We start from the raw sequence: 26,222 nt of genomic DNA, 5'->3' as shown, positions 1-26,222 counted from the left end.
CTGAGCCGCAGCCCGCGCCGCTCACACCCACCCGGCCCGCGCCCGCCGCCGCAGCCCGCCGCCGCGCCTCCCAGCATGGTCATCAAGGTCTACATCGCCTCGTCCTCCGGCTCCACGGCGGTAAGGGCGGCCGCCACCGCGCTCCTCCCGCGCCCGACAGCCCCGCGCACCGCTGCCCTCCTCCGCCCGCGCCGCTCGCGAAAAGTTTTCCCGGCCGGGAAGGCCTCGGGGGTAGCGGGAGAAGCTGCCTCCGGGCGAGCAGCCGCGGCCGTGAAGTTGTCGCCGCGGGGCTGAGCCCGCCCGAGCTGCTGCTTTGTGTGGGGCGGCGGAGCTGGGGGAGAGCCGGGGTGGGCGCCTCGCCCTTCCTCCTCCTCGCCCTTCCTTCCTGCTCCTCGCCGTGTCCCCCCAGGCAGCCCCAGTCCCCCCAGCCCGCTCTGCAGCCCCGGGCCCTGCGAGCACCGTTAGCCCCGGGGCTGCTCCAGCTTCAGCCGCTGGCTCCATCGCGGGGCGTGCGGAGCAGCTCCCRCTCTGACAGCGGTGCCCGGGGCTCCCCCTTCCCAGCAGGGCAGCCCGGCTCCCCACGCAGCGCCCCGGGAAGCTCCSGGCCCCTGTCCGGCTCTCCCAGCTGGCAGCATCTTGTGCTCGCAGGCAGCTGTTTGCTACCACCCATCATCRAGAATGTAAATGTTATTTCCTCTGCGATTTAGCAGCGTATTCTGCAGCTTCTGGCCTGGCTCGGTTGTCCCCCCRCCACCATTAGACTATTTTTAACAACTCTGAGGGGATCGCACGTTTTAGCTCGCCATGKCTGGAAAAGCAAAGCGAGCAGCGATGCTTGGGGCTCTGTTTGGAAGTTTCTTTCTAGACCGTGTCGCCTGTCACGTCAGCGTTGTGCTCGGTGGCTTTATTGCCCTCGTGTGAAATGACCAGCGATGACAGGCGCGTGTGGTCGAGGCACCTACAGCTTCTCGCCCTATGKTTGGAAACACGCTGGGGCTGAATGAAGCGAGGCTGAAGCCCTTCCATAATAACCTCAGTGTTTTATGCAGAGCTCAGATGGAGTACCACTTTTTAATGCAAAATAGAAAAAAATCACTGGGAGGTTTGTGCCCAAGTTCAGCTGTAGCTCAAGCTGGAAGTGCCTTAAAGGTCATAGGATTTCTGTTTGGCATGAAATACGGCCCGAGTCTAAAACCCAGGGGATTCTGTGGCATTTAGTCTAAATGTACTAGAGATTTACAGCAGGCCAGCTAGTGCATTAAATGATCAATAAGTCTTGCTGCGAGCAGATCAGAGACTGAGCTCTTGGCTACGTGATGGTCTCCCGTGGGAGCGCCAGGCGCATTGGTTCTGGAGGAGCTTCCCAAACTTTCAGAGTCCTATTTAAGATGCACTTAAAGGGAAAAAAAAAGCCTCTTTCACTGAAATGTGAAATGCCCTTCTCTAGCTCAGGGGATTTGCTAATCCCCAGGCTTCAGCAGGAAAAACAGCCCGTTGTTAACTCCGCTCCTGGTGCTGTGGTGCAGCARCCTCCCGCTCGGCTCGAGCGGAGTGTCCGAGCCCCGTCACAGAGGAGGGGCACGGGGGAGCAGGTGACCCAGCGGCCTCCTTTGCCTGTCCCTGCTGTAACTCCTTCTATCAGTGATTTACTCTGATCTTGATGTGGATGTAACGTGCTGATCTTGAAAAGGTTGTGATTGATGATCCTGAAAACGTCTTGAAATCAGGAAAAGATCCATGAGGTCCAGAGGTTTCAGTCCAGTTTCGTGGTGCGTTTGTATAGATTAATCACCTTCAACGAAAGGGAGCCAGTCATTAATAGACTGAAAACATGATCCTTGTTTTCTAATGCAGCTGTTAATGTATTTCAAGTTGAACGATTCTGCTGGTGTAGGTTGTTTTCAGTGGCCTTTTAATGGCAGTTATTGATTTCATTCTTTGTGTGCTGATACTGAGCTGCAGGAGCAAGAGCATCACTCTTGACTGGGACTAAGTTTTTGTGCTTTTAGACTTCTTTTTTTGTGCTTCTTAATCATTAGCCTTGTGATATCTGAGAAACTGTCTTGCTGTTTTGTGGGTACCTATGAGAGTTGAGTCTAACTTAATCTTGCTGCTGGGGTCACTTCTGTATCCTTAACAGTGGAATTTGAATTCTGATGTTGATGTAATCTCTTTTTATGGATATTGCCGTAACTTGAACATAATTGCACGTGTTTTGAACAACGACACGAATATACATACGCTGTGTTATTGGCAATCAAAGTGATCTTGTGGCAGTGAGCAGGATCAGGAGCTGGAGCGTACGAAGGGTGTTCCGGCTGGCAGGAGTCAGCAGGTACCTGCCGCGTGGCTCTTTCCTCTCTAGGAGAGGAATTTTAATTGGTATTTCAGCTTTGTGTAAAGCAGAGAGCACTGTTCTGCAAGGAGAGATTCTGGGGGAGACGGGCTTTGCTTGCAGGCCCTGGAGGGGCAGGATCTGCAACAGCCCCTCTTGTGCAATGGGAAACTCATGTGCAGGAAGGTGGCTGCAGGGAGACAGAGCTCAGCGGGGATTTCGTAATTTATGACAAAATACYTTTTGCAGAGCATTTCTCATACACCTGAGTCATTCTGAGCCTCGCCATGGGTGCGAGAGCAGAAGGTGATTGCTGAGCTGSGCTTTTATAGATTTTCAAACACTGGTGAATTACTAAAAGTGCTATCTTGGGTACGTTTCATTGGTTGCAGGCCAGTCTATTTGCATTAGATCATGGGTTTTGCTTAATGCACAGTGTGATAAAGGTGACTTTGTGTTTGTCGTGGTTCACTGCCATGGCTCTCATAAATGTAGACAACGCAATTTCTTGGCAGTTTATTGCCAGGAGATGCAGCCAAGATATTACGATGGCAGTCTGACTTCCTATTCAAATTTCACCCTGAGATCATCTCAAGCACAGTTTTCTTGCTGGATTTGAAAGCCTTGGGCTGAAAGATGCTCTGTTTCTTCAACTTTTCTGTGCACTAGCTTTGTGTGGGTGAATCATGGGCCAAGCCCCATGGATGATTGTGACACTGCGGTCATGGGGATGACCCCATGTGCAAACATGGGGAAATACTGGAATGTTGCTATCCAGGAGTGTCTCTCATTTAGGTGTAGCTGAAGCCAACAGTGTTACTGTGTTGCTGGATAATGTTATTTAATAGAGATGGTACTGGGGACCACAGCATCAAATAGYGGGCCCCAGCTCTGCGGTCTGCACCACTGCACTCTGGATTGAGTGGGGATTGCGGGGGCTGTACCACAGCATTTGACTGTTGCCTTTTCTCCCTTGACACGTAGGTGTTAGTCACTGGGGTAGGAGCTGGCCCCAGCTTTCCTGCAGCACCGGGAGGACTTGCATGCACTTCCCAAAGGCAGCCGAGTACYCCTGTTGTCGACCTCCCATGGAAAGCTGCCAGCCCTGTAAATTCCTCTCAGTCTTAGGAGCATGCATGTGTTGCCAGCAGCTGCACGGCTCTGCATTACAGAATTTGTCTTGGAGAGCTGTGTTTATCCATCCGACACCCCCGAGCAGGCTAGAAAAGTATGCAAGAAATCTGGAAGCTGCAGCTGGGGAAGCAGCGTTGGCTTCGGCAGCTTCTGTTGAGTGCTGGGCACCGAGTTATCTCCCTTTCCTCCCCTTCAAGCATCAAAAAGTGCTGCAGGGCCGGCCACTTCACATCTCTGGTGCCCCTGTTTCCAGCTGCATGGACTCCTTCCTTGCTTTGCTGCCTGCATGGGTGGTTTTCTTGCTTTCTTTATACTATGATTATAGATGTGGCAAAAATAGGAGCTGTTTATCCAGACTCAGTGCCAGAGTCCTAAGTTTACATATCGGGCTCGCCACTGCTTTTGAATAGCTTGAGAGCGGAAAGGAAATTTTAGTTTATTTTCTTTTGTTCACAGAGTTAGGATTTGAGGACATCAGTGTTTCATTTCTTTCTTGTATTGTTTCCTTTTTTGGGGGAAAGGATCTGGGTCGTCTCCTCTCCCACGCACCAGGAAACGAGCAGTGGCCTGTGGTCTGCAGAAGGGATGTCTGCAAGCAATGACTCTTCCTACCTCTGAAAGGGCTCGAAGCCCTTCCTGGTGCTGCCGGGGCTGGGTAGCCAGCAGCAAGTTCATTTTATCTTTTGCATTTATATCTCTGCTGCTGCTCCTGAGGGCTGCAGGTAGTGCCGTGCTCACGTTAGGGAAACGCGGCCCGCGGGCTCGCTACGTCGGCGAGTTCTGCTCCCATCCGGTCATGCTCAGCGCCCCAGGAGCAGCTCAAGCGTGCTGCTATGCTTCCCATTTTATTCTTAGAAACGCTCTTGTAATATGATGCAACTTTAGGTAAAATGTGCAATATGAAGAAAATAAGTAGCACCTGTAGTTTTAGAAAAAAATTCATAACTGTACGTGTRTTTATATATATATTTTTTAGTGATACTTCYCTTATACAGTTTACCATAGCTCATTAGTGAGAAGTAACTTGTTCTATTAGTCTAGACGCTGAGTTTAAACATATCTTTTGTGTAAACACTATGTGCATGAAGTACTTGTTTGGACATCCACTATTAACCAAGCTGAATGTCCCTCATACAATGGTAGGAATTGTTCTGAAATGGAGTTTGTGGGGCCTGGGACAAAATATGCAGCATGAATCCGGCTGGGCGCTTAGCGCGGGGCCTTCCGCCTGTCCTGCTGTCCCGACTTTTTTATTTAAGTCATTGTCCCAGACTGCAGATAAGTGAAATGCCTTTCTTAAAATATTGCTTTCAAATTTTTAATAGCACCAAAGGCTAAATTGGTTGCAGCTGTTGCGAAGATTTTAATATATCCAAATAAAAATCTCCGTACTGTTCTTAAACAGAAAGTTTTCTGACAAAATGAGAGAGATGAAATTATGCTTCCTAGTTGAGACTGGGGAAAGATTTGTGGAATTAGGATAGAAGGGTATCTGCAGGCTCTATACATGGGGAGGGGGAACATTTGTTTTTAGAGGGTGCATGAGGATTATGTCTTTTGGGGCACTGCTCGAGGAGAAGGGGCTGCCTCAGGAAGGCTCCAGTTGCCCTCAGTTCAYGTTGCACCCTGGTGCTCGGCTCTCCTCAAGATATAGACCATAAGTGTCATGTTAGGGCTAAGCACTTAGGCTTTTTTAATAARTATTTGCAGAGTTGAGCAAATAACTTTTTCTAAGACACTAAAGTTGTACTCAAAAAAATCCTAAAGAAGTCAGTGAATTGGCATGTGTATAATGAGCAGAAGATGCCAAAAATCAGTCTGTGGAAGGTCATTCCTGTAACTTATTCCTCCCAGAAGAGGAAGGATTGGGGGAGTGAGGAGGTAAATGCAACTAAATAAACATAGATAGATGTCAGCTGTTTCAGCTCAAAACAGAACAAACAAAAATATTGCTTAATTATGTAAACAGAAAAGCAAAAGATTTGTCATTGGCTGTAGCAAAAGCTACACGAGCCCTGCGTTACCTGGCTTTGTTTTGTGTTCCCAAACTCTTGGTTGCTGTGCTGGAACCACAGCTGAGAATTCCCTGCTGCTGACCACAGGCCTGGAAACCTCAGGGAACCCCCGAGGTAGATCAGTGTTGCGGTGCTCAAGAGTGTTTCTGCTCAAACAGGAAAACTCAACGGTAAGCTCATTTTGTAACCCCAGCCGCGTTCCGGAACGGCCTTCAGCTTGTGATGAAATTGAAAGGACTTTTGGTGGGCAYCTCCTGCCGAAGGGTTTTACCCGCAGTGTTGGTGCCGTTGGCAGCTCCAGAGCGGAGTCTCCATCTGGGAGCGCGAGCGTTGCAGGGCAGCAGCTCAGGGCGACTGTTTCAGCCGCTTCCTGGARCTGGGCAGGCCGGAGAAAGAGAGCGAGACTTTAGCCACCAGGTGACAATGTGAAGGATCACATCAACCCTCGGTCTGAACAAGGTGAAGTTAATGCTCTCTACATTCAACCAGAGTCATCGTCGTATCCCGAATTCTTCTCCCTGGTAGTTTTGCCCATGGGAAATGAATCTCATTTTATTGGGGCTCCTTTTCTATGTGCAAATGCCACCTCACTTGATTGTCTAGAGGCGCTTAAGCAGACAGCTGTAATTATTACCTGCCAAGTCATCTCTCGTTTAACTTGCAGCGGTGTCAGAGCACAGAAAGGAGCCGRATGCGGCCGTGATTTTCCAGGCGACCTCGGGGAAGCCTGGGAGCTCTGGCCTGTCTTTCTATGCTGGTCAAGATGATGTTATTATCTGTTGGACTCTTTCCAAGTGGACACGTGAGCAAATAGAGCGTGGTGGGAAGGAGTCAGCAATGCTCCTGGAGAAGGAGGCCGAGGAAACTAAACTCGTAGAATGAGGAAAAAAGGACTTCTGGCTTACATAATTGTTTGCAAAGCAGCTATTTAAAACAGATAACAAACACGTGTCTGGAATATAAAGGTAGGTCTTGCAGTAAATGTGAGTGACAGAGGAAATGCTGCGGAATCCGCGCTGAGCAACACAACCATAAACTGCACCAAGAGGGGAGAGCCAAGCGGCAAAGTCCACGGGGCAGCAGCGCCCTGAGGGATGGGGCTGCTGAAACGGCCCTGTGTCGGGAAGGGACAGCCCAGGCCTGGGCAAGAATTGGGCTTAAGTTAACTGCTGCTGTTTAGAAAAGAGGACTTGGAGTTATAAGAGCAACTTCTATAAAAGCACTGCWTTCAAGGTCATAAAAAGTAAATGAAATGTTAAGAATTTTTAAGAGAGAGACTGAAGCAGAAATAACACTGCTGTAGAAGTACCCAGCAGGATAAAGCTGTGGGGAGTCTGCCTCTTTAAAACACTAGTTCTGTTGTCTCTGAAGGATATAATAAAAYAAGAAGAGATCAGAAGAGGTGCTGAGTAGGGTGCGAAGGTGATCGTGGTACAAGGCCCAAGCCGGGCTCAGGGCCACCATCCCAATACAGGACGGATCCCGATCGGCAGCAAGTCTCTCACAGGAGAAGCTGTTTGCCCAGAGAGGTGGTGCTGGCGAAAATGGCACGGGTTCAGGAAGCAGAGAGGCAAATTAAGAGGGAAAGTCTATTAAGGGCTATTAAACTTAATTACTGCACGTCTGACTCAAAACTGCGGATTATTGGAGGCTGGGAAACTATGATATAATAGCCCTGTGTGCTCGCTGTGTTTGGGTGCTCTTCCCTCAAATCCGTGGCCAATGAAGTCAGGATATCGGGGCAGATGGGAGCTAGATCTAACCCAGTTAGGCTGTTCCTCATTTCTGGAATGAAATTGGCCATGCTCCTAAAATTATGTTAAAAGTTTGCATGTAAAAATTACAAACTTGTTCAGAAAAATATGTTCCATTGAAAAGAATGTGCATGTCTGGTTGGGGAGGTGGGTTTTGTTTATTTTTATTTGGTGTTCATGGTACGTGCCTAAGGCTGCAGGACTAGGAGGCTTCAGAAGCTTTAAGTAACTGGAAATTTTCTTTGAAATATAAACAGATTCTGCCTCTTTTCAGATACACCAGTGCTACTGGAATCTTACCGCTGCTTTGTAGACTCTGACGTGCTGTGAGAGACTGTAGGGATGGGAGGAACTTCTGACTATACTTGTCCTCTGTATCTTAGAAACCAGAAAGAAAAAAAATAGCAAAAGGTTCATAATAATTCTGCTCCTGGCTCCTGTCTCAGCAGCAGCAGTTCAGCACCGGAGATGAGGGCAGGGCTGAAGGAAACGCTGGGTGAAGGTATTTGTTAYATAACAGCAGCTCCCGGGCTCAAAACTTCCTATTGGAGCAGAGCATTGAAATCTCAACGCCAGGAAGTTGATTAGGGAAGAGCTGCTTTGGATCCTCCTTTCTGCATCATGGTAAAATCCACTCCAGGATCCACAGCAAGATGGGGACATTGACGCTCGTAGGCATCAGCGCAGCCGCGATGGAAACTTCCCTGTCTGCRGTCCCGCGAAGGGTCGAGGTGGGACCCAGGGCAACTTCCCTGTATTGGCAGCTGAAATGTCAGTCTCTTTTCCTTTAGTTATTGGKCAGATGTTGCGTTCAGCTTCCTGAAACCGGAATGAGAAGTTAYAGCAGTAAACGTGGCCATTTTTCGTATGTGTCTCGTCGCCAGCCGCGATCGGTGCCGCCACTTCCTACGTGAAACGCCCGTGTTTGCTGYGACCTGCAGGTGCGTCACGAAACCTCGCGGCAAATACTTGTGTGCAGCCTAGTTAGACCTGGATAATAAGGTGGGTTTGGCAAAACCCCCCTCTAGACACAGGTCAAAATAAATTGGTAAAGCCCAATGTAAACAGAAAACTGGCAGCCTCTGGGGAAAAGTAGTAAGATTTTACATAAAACCACGTTTTTATGAGTAGTGGTTTTGAGGCAGGTTTAAACAACACATCTGATTAACTCRTGAGCGAACCTTTGACCACAGTAATGTCCCTGGGAGGCTTGGCATTGAGGGCAGCCAGACGAGATTTTGCTGCTTGGGAAGCAGTCGCTGCCACTCACCGGTGACAGCTCCGCTCCCGCGTGCAGCTCAGGAGGAGCAGCAGCTGACGAGCAGAACAGCAGTTTGGAGAGGAAAAAAAAAAGAGAAGATAAAAAAGAAGATAACTCCAAACTTCCTCAGTGACCTTCGATAGAAATGACACTTGAGTTGCACTGATTAATAGATAATAGAGATAGGATTTTTTTTCCCCTAGGCAGGAAATAGGCACGATATATGCGAGTAGAAATGAAAAGGAGTCACAAGATAAAAAAAGGAGCAGGTTTGCAAACTTATTTGTTAGTGCCTTGATAATCCTGATAACGAACTAGAAATTCCTTTCTGCCCTGTAATGCCGATAAGTGAGTCCCATGGCGCTGGTGACGGCAGCTGTGCAACCCCTGTCCTTGAGCCCTGCACTCCGGCGGGACGGAGGCTCCAGTGGTTCCCGCTCCGGGAGCAGCAGCGGGTGGGTGATGCATGAGCGGCTCCCGGAGCAGAGCTGGGACACGGCCCCCGGGCCTGGCAGGCCAGCCTGGCTGAGTCCTGCACGTCCTCAGCTACCGCGAGTGGCCCAGGAGCTCCTGCGAGGACTCCCGGATCTGCCGCGGGGCCGGCTTTCAATGATCATGTTCCCTGTCCCCTTGGAACACAGTGCCTCACGTTGGAGGATTTTGCAGAAGTCTGCATTAAAGTAAAAAAAAAAAAAAGGATTCTTTTTGGACCTCAGTATGAGAAATCCTTAGAACATCGGCCAAGCAAAAGAACAGGTTCCAAAGTTGGTGGCAATAGAGGCTGGGATTTCCTAAATCCATCAGCTTCTGACTGTTCCGCACTGAATGTGCTGCTGTGCTTCAATCTGACCCTTGTACAAAGCAGCAGCAAGTCTATATTTATGCCGAAGCTTTCTGTGAAGCCCCTCTTCCTTGGTATTAGGGCATCTAGGTATTTCAGTTCAAGGAGAAAAAGCTTTCTTATTTTGATGAATTTGTTTAAGTTTTGGAGCATTAGAGTCATCACAAAGACACTCTAGCTAAGTAACATCTGCAGCACATGAGCTTTTGCAGGATGGAAAGTGGTACAGAACCTGAAGAACTTGAATTTGTGGTAGGATCCCAGAGGGCATGCTATATTTCTTTTTAAATTAACTAAAAAAAAAACGGAATTGTCTGATTTGGTCTAAAGGTTATAAAACAACAATTGGTAACATAAACCTCAGATCCTTTTAGTCTTGTCAGTTAATTTGGTCTATTAGTGCTAAAACGTACAGGAAACAAACCTTGCTCTTGGTGCAAACCGCAGGAGCCCGTGGCTTGATGGTGCTTCTTGGCCCCTTTGCAAACCACTGTTGTTCCTGTTGCTCTCTGGGCTGTGCAGGGGCCCTCAGCACTGCCATAGATATGCAGGTTCTGAAAAATAATAACACCCTTAGCAGCTGTATCGGTAACACCCAGCCTGGTGGCTCTCTGCTGTGTATTTATGGTGCCTGTTGATCGAAAGCTGTCTTCTCGGGCTGCCTCTCCGGTAAATATTAGCCAAGCGCTGTGCGGACTGTGGTAACCGAAATTTCAGGGTGGAATGAAGTTTGACCCCTGCTGTTTGGTTGTAACCGTTGGCTGTAGCGTTTTGTCACTTCTTACAGATTTCAGCCGCTGTCAGCTTCTCACACAAACCTAGTTTCAGTCTAGAGCCTGTCCTGGAGCTTGTTGTCAAAGGAAGATAAAGGAGGGGTCATCCTAGCTGGAAAAACAAGCCTTGGAGCCTGCCATCAGTGGTGACAGGTTTGCAGGACGGAAGCCTTTTTTTTCCCCAAGTTTCAAGAGCACGTGGTCATATTTTCAGTAGGACCCACAGTGCTTTTATTTCCATTTTGCTCAGCTGTGTTGAGAGCTTCTGAAGGTCTAGCTATTTGTCATGATCCAGAAAGTTTTCTGGAACTTATTTGCCATTGAGCCTGGTTATCTTGTTGCAGATTAGCCTTCTGCCTCCTAAACTGCGTCGCTGCCAACGTCTAAAGCCTGTTTATGACACTGGACCCTTTTGTGTTTGCTTTTTTTGGTAGGATAGAGCCAGACATAATCCCTAAACCGAATATCAAAGTAAGCAAGCAGTGATTTGAAAAATCTGTGACAAAGTAGCTTTAAACTTGAGCACTTTTTTGCTCTTCTGCATAGCCCAAGATCCTGCTTCCTGGGAATTTTTCATGCCTTGGAAGATGAGTGGGGTAAGAAAGGCCAGATACGGAGGGCACAGGGAGAGCAGGACGTGGAGCAGGAGAGGAGGAGGATGCGTGTGAGGCCGCCCGTCTGCTGGGGACATTGGAGCTGTTCTGGGTGATGTGTCAGCAGCCAGACCTTTGGAAGCAGGCTCTGTATTTCCACTCCCTTCTCCAGGACAGTCTTGGCGCCTCTGTGACCTGTAACACACTGTGGTTTGGTGAGACGCGTTTGCTCTTCCTGGTGCTAACGCAACGGTTCTCATAGTTCCTTTCCTTTTATACTGTTCCTTCAGAGTTTCTGTTCATTTCAGCTTAACCCTGTCTGGAGTCGGCTGCGATGGGTGGAAGTRCACGAGGAGCCCAGGGAAGCGCAGCCTGCCAAGTGCCAAGTTTGGTATAAAAACAACTGTGCCTATGAAACGTGGAGCTCATACTCAGCTGCTGCCTGTGCTTTGTTAATGGATAACCAGGATAATGGGGTCTGTATTCCACACTAGGAAGTCTGCCTCTATGTTAGTTTTGGACGGGATGAGGAGTTTTCAGGCTTATAAAAGAAAAAATGCCACAGAATTGACTTGCAAAATTGCCAAGGGCCAAATTATTCTATCTTGTAATTATGGTATTTTTATTTTGCCTATGATAATTCTGGGTGCTCCTATAGTTCGTGGAAGGGCACATGGTTAGAGCTATGGCTTTGCAGTACGTCAACCTTTTTGTATGTTCTCATCTGCAGTAATACAAGGGAGAGGCTTAAGCCTGGAAATCTGCTTTTATAGAATGCATTTATTTTGGCCAAATGTAGCAGTCTAGTCACCAAAGGAACTAGAAGAGGCCTCAATATATGAATATTYGCACTTGCAAATCCTTCCTGTCACTGCATGGGAGGCAGTCGCGTCCACAGCGGCCTCTCCCCGTCCCTGTTGTCCTTGTGGGTGTCCCAGGCCGAGGGCCGTGCGGTGCCCACGGTGCCCTGGGGCTGCCCGGCCCGTGGGGGCTCCCGCAGAGCCGTGTTGGAGCAGCCATGCTCCTGGTGGCACTTGGCGCTCCGTGCTCTGTGGCTGCATCAGCTCCTGAGCCCTAACGTGGGACTTTGCTAGAAGAACATYGGGATTTCTTAAATGACTCTGTGGTGTCTGGTGCTCGCTGAAATCCATCTGCCATTGCTCGTCTCTCGCCTTTAAAAATTCTAATGCTTCTGATTCCAGTTTTGCCACCCATGGAAAAGATGTAGAATGATATGTCACGCTCAGGTCCTGCTTCTGATATTCAACAGCTTGAAACGCTCGTCTGCATTCGCTTGTTTCCGCCCCTCTGTTGAGACTGCTCGGTTTTCTACAAAACAACCACGTATACCAAGGTCCAGAGGCTGTTCTAGTAACAGCTTGGATGCTGCCAGCCCCTTATTGTAGTTTCTGGGATTTTAAACCCTCCCTTGGCCAACTGTTGGGCAGCGTAGGTGTCCTGTGTGCAGAAATACCACGTGTAAAAGGATTCTGTGAACAAATGTGTCTATCACCAGCCAAAAATAGAGAAAAAGATAGATTTTAGATGGAAGTTGAAGTTCGGGGTGTGTGGGCATGTTTTGCTTGCCTTTTTTTTTTTTAAATCCAGGCGATTAATCCCCTCAAGCACTGCCATCAATCCCCATGTAATTTAAGGGAAAAGAAAACCCCAAAGGACATGGAGCCAGTGTCTTGCTGCACAGAAGGACCCTGCATTTGGAGCCGGGGTGATGGCCCCACATCAGCTCTGCATCAGCTGGCGTGTCAGCGTGCCAGAAGTTGGCGGTTTAAAAACGCAAATAATACATAGTAACTGAGYGTGTTTTCTATACATCTTTCTGACTGGGTTGCTTGTTGGTGTGTAGTTGTTGTTCTATATGGCACAGCCTGGGTTATTTGTTGTTGTAGCTTAGTCATCAATAACAACCATTGGCCAGTTGTAAAGCTTTTTGTGTGAATAGCACCTGACTGCCAGATGAAAAGTGGCTTTCTGCAAGTTTTTAGTAAATCTGAGTCTTTCAGCAGGCTTGGGTTGGTTGTCCAAGAGCACTAATGTGGACTCCACTGAGATGGCTTTTTGTTCTTAGATGTGAGAACGTTTCCCTTTGGGTGGGCAGGTTTGCATCTGACCGAGAAGCATCGTCACATGTTGGAACAGAATCTGCAGTTTATTAAATGGCACTTTTGTAATTTTGACTTCAGATCCTATTGACAGCAAAATATTTTCTATGCTAGGAACCCACTCGAATCATAATAGTCCTTTGAAAARCAAGTATAAAGGACAGTTTGATTGTGTTACTGGTTTTCATTTTTCCCTGGATGTTATGCTGAGAGAGGAATGAGACTCAAGTTGTGTTGATCCTGAAAATGCTTTCATTGAAAGTAACCTTAAAACAGATTAAAAAGGAATCCACTCTTCATTAAGCCGCACGGCTACTGCTGTTTGCCAGCAGCTGCAGAAGTATAAATAAGGGAATGTTGCTTGTATTCTCCTTGACTAATGGGGGTAAGAATCTGCTGCTGGAGAGCAGCAGGCAAAACAGACCTCGACAAGACCCAGTGAGTCTGTCCTCATCGGTTCCTGTCTGGCTCCTCRTCCTAACTCATTGAACTGCGATAGAAAGTCCTGGCAATTAGGGACCTGTTCAACAGGCTGCTTTGGTAGGTGAGGGCGAGGSGGGTCTAGGCCCTGTTCCCATCTGAACCTGGCAGCTGGGCAGACCCAGAGCCCGAGTCCCGGGGGGTTTCTGCAGCCTAGGGCAGTGCGAGTCCAGGGTGCAACCCCAGCTTCCCTGATCCCGTCTCCTCGTGGAAAACTCTTGAATGCGGTGGGGTCTCTTCACTTGGGTTGGGTTGCCTTGGGATCTAGCAGGGTCACCAAGCCTCACGTACAAAGGCATTATAATCCACAAGAGAAGCTTTTATTTTTCTTCTCAGGAATCAGCTTTCCCATTTATGTAATTTTCTACAGTTTTTGGAGCCAAGTCGTGGCCTTGGTTTGGGAGGTGCAGGCTTTGCCCCTTGTTCTATCTTATTCTCAGGTTTGGGCTGATAATCCGGTACCTTATGCCTGGATAATTCCCTGTTGCCCTGTACACATCCCAAGCATTCCAGAAATGTCCTGCTGGGAGAAAGCAAGTTCACACAGGACCCATCTGGATGTTGCCCAATTTCTACAGAAACAGAGGCAAAAGTATCTGGTGAGTTTTTTCCAGCCTCCTATGTTTGCTTTAGGTCACGTAAGTTTGTGGTGGCTCTGCTGTGTTTGCCCCAAATCTCATTCCCTGCAGCCCAGAAAACCAAGCATTAGAAGAGATAATGATGGTATCACTCCATGTAATACTTGGCTTAAAATAACCAGACCACAGAAGTAGTTAGAACTCAGTAATGATAATTGCCTGGTTCTAAAAATAGGTCTGTCAGGGACTGTGAGGGAGACATGAATCAGCGGGAGACACTTCCAAGCTCCGTCCCGCCAATCCCTCCTGGAGCAGCTCTTTGCTGGAGGCATCTGCTGCTCCTTCCCACCCTTCAGCTCGAGTTAGCAGCGCTTGGGAGCCACCAGCTACTGCAGAACTGTCGTCTCTGCCTTGTGGAGTTCCTACAGGAAAAATGTATGTTTTTATAAATTTTTATATATATGTGTGTATGTGTGTGTGTATATATATATATATATACACACACACATATGCAGACACATACATAAATAGATGTATATACATATATATAGATGTATATACATATATATTTTTAAAGGCTTATTGAATAAAACAGTGAAAACATGAGGAAGGCTCTTGTGGAGGACGAGGAGGAGCACTCCTTGGAAACGTCCCATCCCGGGACAGAGCCCGGCTGCAGTAGCCGGGGGTGGAGAACAGGCTCAAGGGACCTTCAGGAATCCGGGGCGCTTGACTCCTCTGTCCAGCTGCTGTGCTCCCCAGCTCCCACAAACTGCCACCTTGGGATGCAAAACCCTTGGCTTCATGCGGCTGCGTCTGGGCCGGGGAGGCCGGGTGGGCAGCGGGTGTCGGGAGCCCCTTTGCTTGAGGAGCTGGGGACCACAGCAGCACGGATGGCGCCGGGCCTGGCGTGAGGCCCCGCAGCCAAGAAGGGCTGAACTCAGAAAAAACTGTAAAAATATCTTTAAGCTGTTCTTTATCTCTCTAGCCGACTCCACAGGTGAACAAGAGCAGGTTTGTGCCTTCACTTGCTGTTTTCCTGGGCTAAAAAAAAATGAAAAGAATTGCCAAGATTCCCCATTGCCAAGGGGGAGGAGGAGGCGGTCAAGGCCACATCTGCCTTGCTAGAACTGCTGCTATAACAAGCAGGACTGTGGACTCRACACAAAATCGTCCCCAACCCTCCCTGGCCAGCAGTACAACCCGGACTATTCACTTCTGTGCTTATCGGTGTAGAGCAAACRCGAGCGAGGAGGAATCCCTCTGCAGGGCCCTTCCGTGAGCTCCTCGGGACGGCCGYTCCCGCGCGGGGTGGCAGCCTCTCCGCCGTGGCCCCTTCCTTCATCGCTGCAGCCGCAGCCCGGCCCGGCTTCCCGCAGCCCCTTCATTCCCAGGCTCCTCTGCTTTTTCCATGCGTGCTCCAGCCTTTCCCCTGGGTATCAYGTTGGGAGCAGGAGCCTTCGGCCCAGGGGTGTCCCGTGGGCAGCGAGCACCATCCGGAATATGGCAAAACACTGGGAATTGCTGTATTTTAGGCACTGCCCTGGTACTGCTGTTGCGGTGGCCAAGTGTGGTTGAGCTTGGCCAGCCAGGCCCATACAGCAAGGGCATGCGGCAGCTCCGACCCTCGTGCTCCGTCCCTCCACGTGCATTGCCAGACCAACAACCAGCTCCGTTTCTTTGGCCAAAAGACGAGGGTTTCAGACCAAGACCACGTGGCAGCCCCCGTTCCTTRGCTCTCTTTGCAGTTTCCGCTCTCTTGGAAGGAGATTTGGCTCCTGAGTATAGCCAGACCCCGAGCAGCGCAGGGAAAACGGCTCCTGCTGGGGCATCTTTCCCGACGGGCAGAGAAGGGAAAGACTTTCCAAGACTGGCAGCGTATTAACGTTTTCCTGATGCTGTGAATTCCACAGCGGTATCAGAGATGTTCCCAGGATTCATCGCCTTTGGGAGAGGRGTGCTCCCCTTAAGCTTTGTACCTCTTAGTGGGAAGTGAGGCAGCAGAGGATGGCCAGGGATTTTTGTCATGTGGAGGAAACCTCCTARTGCCCAAGATGCTCTGGCTTTGTCACGCGTTTCGTGTGGGGGGTCTGTGCTCTAGGTAGGTAGAGATCTGCTCTGCGAAGGGGCACGGGAGCAATGGGAGCTGCTGCTCCGAGGAACCTCGGGGTAGGTGCCTGCTTCGGAGCCAATTTGCTATTGAAAAAGCTGTTCTCAGGAGATCAAAATACTAATTACCGTCAGGTGACAGAGCTCTCAGTGTACAGTAGTGTAATTTAATAGTGGATTGGGTAAAAAATGACTCCCTCAGTTCCAGGATGGTTTGTGAAGGAAAGGGCGACTTCTTCAGAGCTTGGGAAGCTGCTGGGAGCTTGGGAAGGTGCTGGAGCTTCCCTGGCTGCTCCCTCCCGCCATGCAGGATGGTGAGGACATCTCCCACAGGCAGGCCCGAGCCTGCAGAGGAGGCTCCTTGTGCACAGCCCGTCGGGCCTGTTTCTCACAGTGACAAAGTCGACTACAGCCCAGCAACAGCCGCCAGCTCCCGGCCTGTCCCTCGCTCCCTGCCTCCTCCTGCCGCGGTGCCTTAGCCCCCGGGAGCACGGGGCCGAGTCCCTCTGCGCTGCGGTGGATGCGGAGGCGCCTGTTGCATTGGAGACATCTCCCTTCCCAAGAGGCAAGGTGCAGGGTGCAGTGGAAGGGCTGCGTCTTGCGGGTGGCGGCAGCCGCAGGCTCCCTTATTTGGAGTCCCGGAGCCGCCGGGATTTCTGTGTTTTTGTGTCTCCATATATGGAGCGGCTGCCGCCGGAGCCGCGCTTGGAAGCCGGGCAGCATCCGCACACACACGCAGGGCACAGAGGTTGAGCCCAGGCCTCAAACTGGTTTTAGGGCAAAAGGAATAATGCAAAGAAAACAAATTTCCCATTAATTTCTACTTTTTTTTTCTGTCATTGCTTACCAGGATGCATATGGTTGTAATTTCCTTCATGGTGGTAAATTGCAGAGAGAGAAGGGAGCATAAGCAGAGCAGCGCTGCCGCGGAAGCCGTGACAGGGACAAAAGGCAGCTCCCCTGTGACGCGGCAGAGACCCCGCTCGGCCCTGTGCCTGCGAGGAATCATGGAGCGGCAGTAGCTGCCCGGCAAATTCCTGGAAGTGGGGCCGGGAAAGACCGCTGGCTCCCGAGCCATGCGCTCCACACACTGCCCCTCGGCTCCCGCTTCCTCCTCCAGCTTCCCTTTCCAGCCTGTTCTGTATCCCGTTGCTTCTGCCTTCCACCCTGGGACCGCACAGTGAGTGGCAGGGAAGTGCTTTGATGACTAACTCTGTTCTCTTCTCCCTCTTCGACAGATTAAAAAGCAACAGCAAGATGTATTAGGCTTCTTGGAAGCCAATAAAATCGAATTCGAGGAAAAAGACATCGCAGCCAACGAGGAGAACCGGAAATGGATGCGGGAGAACGTGCCCGAAGACAGTCGGCCGGCGAGCGGCAACCCCCTGCCGCCCCGGCTGTTCAACGACAGCCGCTACCTCGGGGTAAGGGACCCGCCACAAGCTGCGCTCRCACTTCTCTTGTCCCTGTCCCCGCACAACTGCAGTGGTTTGTGCTTTGCTGTCTCCATCAGCTGGAACCTCTTGGCCAGCTGGACCTTGGGTGCACAGGCTCTGATGGGCACAGACCTGCAATATATGTCTTTTTCTGGTGGTTTTTTTTTTTTAATTAGCTTTGAAAGTTTGGAGTTTTCTAATTCTTGTTCTTAACTGTAACTGTGAACTAGCACGTCACACAAATTGGCACTAATGCTCCAACCCTGTGTTCTGTAGCAAATTCAGAGAATTCAGAGAGCTGCACTGGATGTRTGTTGGCTTTTTTTCTATAAACATAGATCCTAGATCATTCTCCAACCTGTTACTCAGCCTCCAAAAGCGCAAGGTGATTTCTGCCTTGTCAGTATATCAGCTTTCTGAAACTGAGATGAAACCACTTACCTTTGGATCAGCTTTTTCGGTGCTCTTTCTGAGACAAAGGCAGTTGCAGTCCACTTATTCTGGTGCCTTGAATAGATTAAAAATTATGCTGCAAATACAATTCTTACTTGTAATTATTGTAATGCTTGATCAAAAGTATGTTGCCCTGCAGCACTCCTACTCAGCAGGCCATGCTTGGATGATTATTAGATTAACTTTTAATTTTATTTTTAAAACTTAATATCTTCTGAAAAGAGCCCACAGTATGCACTGCTCCCTGCTGCTTGTTTCTAAGTCATTTTGCAATCTGCTGCTGACCTGCAAAGTCCCTAATTCAGAATGTATCTGAATTAGGAGAGGCAGTTCTGTGTCTACTGAAAGAAATGATATTCAGTTCCCAGGAATTTTTTTCTTGCTTGTAACAAAGACAGAACTTGCAACAAAATCCACAGTGAACTAAAATCCCATGCAGCTTTCAAAATGTTAGTGGCTATGGTTTAGACGTGGGAAAGATTTGGGTTGGAACAGCAATCATGTACAACTGAAAGCTGAGAAGGAGCTAGTCATGAAGAGCTGAAAATGTCTRTTATTTGCAGAAATCTTTTATTTTCTTCTTCCTTAAAAACGAAAAAGTTCTGTGCCCATAGTATGCAGTGTCACTGCAAACCCAGTCGCATGCAGAGCCTTTAGGAGCCCAAGCAAATCCCTGCACTTTGCAGTTCTTTATCAGGGAAAAGTAGCCTGGATGCTGCTGCGTTGCTGCAGCCGCACCAGCCCCACTCGGCACTGGTGCAGGACAGAGAGACAACAACCCCCACGTCTGAGCTTACAGATACGGTGATTCGGGGGCGAGGTGTAGGCCAGTTCCTGCTCTGTGCTCCCTCCATTGCAAAAGGTTTCGTTAAAGGAGTGTCAGGTCACTTGGATCTTTTCAGGAGCAGGCCCTGCTGTTCCCCAGGGGAAAGGGTCTTTAAAAGCCCCTGGGTGTTTCATTAGGCTGAAGATCACATAGCAAAGATCTCCAGGAGAAGATTTTAATCAGASTTTTTCCAAGCACTCAGGCCAGGTGATCTGTTTTGGGGATATTTCTGACTGGAGTTGGAGCATCTTTCCAGCTGCCACATGTGCCTAGTGAGCGCAGTGCACTAGGGTGAAGCTGTCGTGTTATATCACACAGAATGTCCGTGCTTTTTGGTTTGCATTTGCATTGTTTTGCATCGTCCTTCCCATATGTAAAGAGTGAAACGGTGAAGTCTGCCCATCATGTAGGAGGTTTTAAGTCCTCTCTATTGGTCCTGAGGTCACTGCCATAAAGAGCCATCCTGGAAGATGCAAAGGGGACTGAGTGCCCTCTTTTAGAAATCCAGCCAGTTTCTATATGTGCTCTATCCGAGCCGCTGCAGTTTGGCGTTCGGGGGGGCAAAGCGGCTTTCCYGCAGCGTGCCCTGCACCCGAGCCCGAGTGCGGCCGGGCCCGCGGCACTGCCCGCGTCACAGCGCTCCCGCCGCRGCCGTGCCAGGCGGCCTGCCCTTAATGGCGGCTCCCGGCCCGGCTTCAGCGCACGCTGGGCCTGCTCGCCGCGGCGGCCGCCCCTCGGGGCACAYGGAGCGCAAGGAAGCCCCTGCGGTGGCTGCGGCTAAAGCAGCAGGAAGGAAAAGCACGAGTGGGATGGGGCTGAGTGTGAAGCTTGGAGCTAGGCAAGCGTGTGGTGAGCTGGTCAGTCGGGCCCGCGCAGCCCCGGGGTCGTTCGGTTTGCCCAGCTCTGCCCTCACGTAGCAGATGGCTCAGTTTTACACTCTGCACAGAATCACATTCGGTCCAAATGTTAAAAAGGGCAGAGAAAGGAGGATGTATCTTTTTTATTGTGTGTTTCATTGCTTGTGAAGTCTTTTATGAGAGGTTTTTATGCTTGGGACGTGGCTGTGTGCATATTTAGAGCAACTGTGCAACGTTTTTTGACGCAGCATCAAAGCTCAATGCCGAGACTTGCGCTGTTTTGTTAGYCCTGTGCACTAACTGCCTGTGACAGGGAGCTGGATCTGTAGCTCCCCGGCACGTACAGACAGATGGATTTATAGCAGAGTCCCRGTGCCTTTAGTTCACTTGCCTCGTTAATCATTAACAGCAAAGATGATGGAAAACAGTTTACTTTCAGTTTATGGCTTTAAATTTAACTTTTAGCGGGTTAAAAGCTGCTAATATCCATATTTGCAGAACTGCCATTACTAATTAGGAGTCAGTAATGAGAGCAGTGGACASCGATGCTGCTGGTTGTGCTTGGTCTGGGGGGGCTCCTGGATGCCGGGACGGGGCGGCTGCCCCTCAGGGAAGGGCTGAAGCAGCAACTCGCAGCACCCATTGCTGCGGACGCCAAAATCTCCAGCTTGCCACCTTGCATCACCTAATGATAAAAATGTGACGTTCTGAGTTGTTCAGGATGTGACAGCAGGCAGTTTGCTCAGGGCAGGTGGGGTCACTCACGCCAGTGATCGGCAGGTATTTCTGAAGTTTCACACCTCTCTTTTGCTTTTTCCTTCCTTGCTGCTAATCCGTAGGATTATGAAGCTTTCTTTGAGGCCCGAGAGAACAACGCCGTGTATGCGTTTTTAGGCTTGACTGCGCCGCCGGGTTCAAAGGTAGGTGTATACATCTTTCACAGTAAACTATAACCTGTATTTTACGCCTTACTCCTCCTTGCTTACACTTTGTGTTTYGTGGTCACTCCAGTTAATCTACCTGCTGGTTTGATATTTAGACTCCAGAGGCTTTAGCTTTCAGGCTTCAGCAGTTGGTATGTGCTCATTTATTTGGGAGATGCTGTATTCACTGGAGGCTCTGTTCCCTGTTCCAACCTGTCCTTCTGCCAGAAAAACTCCGTGTTTAAGACTGATGTTCTTCTGATACCCTCACTGTAGGGCCACTTTGGATTCTTCATGTTTTTCTTTATGTTGTCCCTCCTGCAAACAAGCAAAACAATAGCTAATATGTGCACTGAAGAATGTCCAAGGTATCAGATTAGAAGAAATTGCCACAAAATAAAGATTTTTTCTCAACATATTGAAAAAAAAGCAATAATTCAGATTAAGTTTTGATGAGACTTTTGTAATGGAAAATACCTCACAACCAGAGTCCCTGGCCTTTCTTAAATGCATGTTTTTCCTTCACCCGGTTATCTGAAGCTTTGTTTTTCCTTTACCAGCTGCAAACCAGGTCGCTGCTGTGCGCACGTGATGGGCTGGATTTTGATAAGATAAGACAARGCTACTCTAGATGTTTCACTTGAGGGCAGTAGGATCTGCCAGGGCACTTCCAGCTTTCTTGTCCCTGTGGATAAACACACCGCTTCCTTTCAGCTTTATTTATGTAAGAGTTGAAGGTCACACTTGTACGTATCACTCCAAGACCTAATTTTCAAGGTGGATCATGATCAGTTTGCATTAACTGTAACAAACTGTAGATCAGACTGAAACGCACAATTTTGGGAGCCAAATGAATTTCCAGGGATAACTCCATTAACATGAATGAGATAGTGAGGAAAAACTCCGACTCGTGCAGAGCGACATAGTACCAAAACACATGAATTTTGCCCCAGAGTAAGGCCCCAGTGGGTTTGCACAGAGCCGGAGTTGTTTAAATCCTGCTTAAGTTTCATGTAGCCTCTGTATAGCATTGCACAGAAGAGTGCAGAGTGGAGCCACGGAGCAAGAAGACAACGCTACAGCTTACTACTGCCTTGCTTAAAGATATATCTGATATGTACCTGATACAGCATCTTCTGCCAAAAAAGGCTGGATGCCACTTGGGTGGTGCCTGTGGCCGACTAATGTGCTAAGAAAGCAGAGAAGTGCCTCTTTGTCACCATTCCAAGCGCCAGTTGTCTTCGGGAGAATGCACAGCATTCTTTTTCTCCCAGGCTTTGTTGCCTGTCTTCATCTTTCCACCGTTGTCACCTTCCCTTTTGTGTCGCTAACTGACAATCTGCCCTTGCACGAGCCGCGCGGCGGTGCCGCGGCCTCCCGGCTCCGGCACGAGGCCGGCAGGGAGCCTGGCCACCGGAGCAGCCCCGCGTTCCCATGTGGAGCCTGGGCACTGGAACAGCCCTGTGCTCCCATGCGGAGCCCGACTGCCGGAGCAGCCCCACATTCCCAAGCTCCGTGCGTGCATCTGGCAGCAGAGCCCAGCACATCCCCAGGTGACCTGGATGCACCTGGTCCTTCCCGACCTGCGGGACAGCCTTGGGAGCTGCGTCCCTTCCTTGCAGTGTGAAGGGGCCTTACGAGCTTCCCRGAAATCCCCTTCTTTCCCCTCCCTGCATTCTTTTTTTTCTAGTATTTATTTGTTTGAYGTGTTTTTGAAATAGCTATGATGACTCGAGTAGGGCTATCAAGTTGCTGTCTTCAGAATTTACCTGCAGTAGTCACCAAAGCAAATAATTACATAGAAGTTGAGTTCAGCAGATTTTTTCTTTTTTCTTCAAAACAAACAAACCCTGTGTCCTGAAGCACCCCGCTGAGGGCAGCATGAAGCTGCCCATCCTTGCAGGCCGCGCTAGTGGTAACCTGTGATTGCACTGATCTGCAGTCAGAAGAACTTTCACAGAAACCATTTGCAAGGGAATTCTTTTCCATTCAAAGCTCGTCCCTAACAGCAGTCACTTTATTCCCATTGGTAATCACCTTCTTTCTGAAAATATCAGGGCTGAAAAATTCAGTTTATTGTTTTTTAATGACCCTTCTGAAAAGTCCTAAGAAGCATTAGAGATTGGCTGGTGGGAGGGTACTAAAGTATGGCAGCAGTTTCTTCATCTCAGGAGGAACTGGCCATAACTCAGTATTATCTGTTCTTTGACATCTATGGTSAAACCTGGTTTTGTGGTCAGGAATTCAGAGTGGGCAGCAGAGAAATGTAAATGGGGGTCTGGTTTGCACTAGGCTGGGCTTGGAGCTGAAGGCAGCACCGTATGGTCCCATTGCTCTGTAGCAATGGGGTCTCTTTGAGTTGGGCTGCTTATTTTGCTCCTTCCCCTACTCCTGTAATTTCAGTTATGCCCTGTGGACACTGGTGCCTGGCCTGGGTGTATGGGAGCTGTCACTTTGCATTAAGTACTAACGTGTCCTTCTCTTCTGCCATTTCAGGAAGCCGAAGCACTGGCAAAGCAGCAAGCATGAATTCCAACTGCCTTAAATGCTCTGTAAAGGGAATTTCCACAGCTTTTTATAAAATAGTAGAATTGTCTCTGCTTCAAGAAAAATAGATGTGATTTCTAACATTTGATTGGTGCTTGCAGCATTCACAGAACATTAATACAGATTTGAACACAAAGTGAAAATGTGAACATAAAGGTAGAAAGCACAGAGTGTGTTGTTACAAAGTTGGAAGCATAAGAAATTGGAGCAATTAGACATGATTGATTTTTCAGATAGTTTAAATTGTCTTGGCAATTTGTCCATTTTGTGTAAACTTAAAGAAACTATTTTAGTACTATAAATGCAGATATGGTTATACCTAGATATCCAGCTATTTAAAAATAATGGAAGAAAAGAGCAACAGCGTTAAACCTTATCACTAACTTTAGTGCCTGAGTTGCCTCCAAAAATATTACTGAAATATACAGTAATTTTTCAGTGTCTTTTTAGATTCTGATTAAATTGTAGGTGGTGTTGTGTATTGTAATAACCATTGTAGTCTCTTTTGGAATTGGTGTTTGTTCTTTTGTAGAATAGATATTTAAAACTGTAACACACTGTACAGATGACAAAAAAAAAGAAGAAGAATGCCATGTATTTCTCCTCTGAAGGATCCCTGTGGGCTTTTCCTACAAAGAAAGGGGATTTGGGCAATGGACAGCCTTTGACCACATGCTGCCTAGGCACAACTCTGGACATGTTCGTGTGAACCTCAAGGAGACACACGCCAGCTCCCAGGCAGTGTCACAAATAAGCCAAAAGGGCCAGCAATGGCATTTCCTTACCAGGGTAAGGGTGAAGCCTTTAATGAAATTCCTTACAAAAATACCAGTTCACACTGCATATAGGATTAGATAGCTTGGTGCATGTCCTGGTAGTAATTTGTTGCATATAGTATTTTTTCAAATGAGAAAGTAAAGTTAAATGTTTGAATAGCAGGAACTATTGTAATAGGGCGGGCTTTTTTTTTAAGATTTAAAAACTCATTTCTGTTGCCATATCACAAAGCTATTACAGGAATTGCAAACATACTAAGTGTCTTGTATTGGTGAGTTTACCACGTGCAATATCAGCCTGTCCATTCTCCCAGTACCCATCAGATAGCCTGCATTTCTTGCCATATTCTACAAAAATCGAAATAACACAAGTGCCCTGAACAGTGAGAAACGTGTGTGGGTAATTCAAAATGCATTTTGTACCATGTAAGCTACTTCTTCCCCCAAAGCAACGAAGGACAGTGAAAAAGATCATTAGTGTTCATGTAGTTCGAGGATCCTTCTGATGTCTCTGCACAAATACATTTCATTTTGCTCTGCTTTGTTAAGGTAGAGGAGCAGCCTGCATAGATCAGGGAAAGGCTGCAGCTACTTGCTTTTGGTMAAGAGAAAGTTCTAGAGAAGATCATGATAAAACTTCCACAGATGTCAGAGCCAGCATGACCTAGTCTGAAACCAAGGTAGATAACGTTTCTTTTTGGTCATGTGTAGGGTTTTTTTATTATTATTCGGCAGCCTGGAAGTAGGTATTTGAAACTTGTGCTTACAAGAGCAAGCACAGTATCAAAATACATAGGGGAAGATTAATGTTGCCTCATCTTGAAGATTAACACAAACATTTGTGCTTTCTTATTAACAGACTTGTCAGTAATTGCTGAAGTTTTGTGGGGTTTGTTTTTAGGATCTTTTAGGGACCTTCCCTTTGGGGACTCTTACAAGGGGGGATTACATTTTTGTATGCAGTGTGTGATTTTAATGATCCRCTGTGGTTTTGTGATTCTAAACTGAGGTGACCTTTGCTTTCTTAATATGGACATGATCTTTCTTTATGTCCAAACCCACTGGTGATGTTTTTGAGAAAGTAAGGAAGAATACTAGGTGAAGCTTTGGGAAGAAAGGGGAATTCAACACACAGTCACTGTACTCATGCTATTCGCTGTGCTTCCTGTGTAAGGAAAGTATGGCATAAGTGCTGTGCATTACAGTCATTATGTTGGAGAACTGTAATTGAAAGCGAATGCCAGATTCTGCTGGGTTAGTGACCCAAAATAGTCTGGAAAAAAAAAGGTCAACTTTTATTTCTGACAGTCAAGAAAATCACCAAGTTTAAGAAAGCAAAGTCCCCTCCTCTAGTCCCCTGCTCCTGGCCATATGGTAGCATTCAAACCATATCTGCATTCCTGAGAAAGCTGTCGAGACAGACTGAATAATTTCTTTGTCCAGGGAACAAGGCACCAACAGAGACTGAAAAATACCTAAAATCTTTCTGTTGTGGGCTGTGTGTAAAAGTCGTATTTGTTTTGATGAAGACTTTCTGCATGAAGAAGTGGTTGGGATGTGTTCCCTGTATGCTGCTCCTGTTCTTAGTTTAATGATGGGTGCAGCGACTGAGTTTGTTCATTTCTTTCATGAACCCTTTATGTTTTCCTATGTAGAAGGCAGGCAATAAGTATTTAAAGTGTATATTAACCATTCCTGAATCATTCCAATAAAATTGTTTCAGAATGCTTTCTCACACTCTTGACTTTTTTGCATGGTTACATTTAGGGAACATCTACATAAAGCCTTTTTTTAGGAGAGAATTGAGAACATTCCCCCCTAATTGACCTGCTTTCCTGCTCCTCCCTCAGAGCAGCTATCAGGTCAAGCCCCTCTCTTCACCCTGTGTAAATCTTGCCCAACAGCCTGAGCTGCTTTTTTCCAATGTGTAATTAATTAGCTTTATGCTGCGCACAACAGGGGGGCTGTGTTATTTAATATCTATATTGCCAGAGAGGGCAGTGTTGGATATGCATTTAAACTAAAGCTCTCTGTTTTTATCTTCCCTAYTTGCCTGGTAGACCCAGCAGGTACAGTGTTTTAGGAGTCCGCATGCTTTACGTGCTGAACCATCACCCCACTGAGAAACCCTATAGGAGATGCACTTTTCAGCCCCCAAACTGTGCTAGGATTTACCCCAAACCCAGACTTGGATTCAGATACTTTKGAGGAAAAGTATCACTTAATTTTTAGAGTGGTTTGTTAGAAGGGAACTCGCATGCTGTTTATAGGGTCAAGGTTTTTCTTTTTTCTGTTTCTAAACAACTAAAGCACAAGCGAGAACTATCAAATATCCTCATGTCCTTAATAGTGTTTATTGCTTGTCTTTCACTCTTGTTCTCCACCGTTATTTAGAGTCTTAAAAAATGGTG

General features: G+C 48.0%; 1 protein-coding gene across 2 annotated transcripts; it reads left to right on the top strand.

Moving 5' to 3' along the window:
* The first annotated feature begins 51 nt into the window (after positions 1-51).
* On the top strand, positions 52-25,406 carry SH3BGRL (SH3 domain binding glutamate rich protein like). Of its 2 annotated transcripts, none has more exons than XM_026033210.1 (4): positions 52-120; positions 17,232-17,417; positions 20,405-20,485; positions 22,985-25,406. In XM_026033210.1, exons 1-4 carry the CDS (start codon positions 76-78, stop codon positions 23,015-23,017), a joined length of 345 nt encoding a protein of 114 aa, XP_025888995.1. In that variant the 5' UTR covers positions 52-75; the 3' UTR covers positions 23,018-25,406. The 2 variants fall into 2 exon arrangements, with proteins under 2 accessions (XP_025888995.1, XP_025888997.1); XM_026033212.1 differs by lacking the exon at positions 52-120 and adding an exon at positions 5,549-5,654.
* The last annotated feature ends 816 nt before the right edge of the window (positions 25,407-26,222 follow it).

The sequence above is a fragment of the Nothoprocta perdicaria genome, unplaced genomic scaffold, assembly GCF_003342845.1.
Source record: "Nothoprocta perdicaria isolate Ctin4 unplaced genomic scaffold, notPer1 scaffold_124, whole genome shotgun sequence".
Classification (NCBI taxonomy): Eukaryota; Metazoa; Chordata; class Aves; order Tinamiformes; family Tinamidae; genus Nothoprocta; species Nothoprocta perdicaria.
Note: the sequence above shows the minus strand (reverse complement) of the source record. Positions and strands in the feature narration are given on the sequence as shown.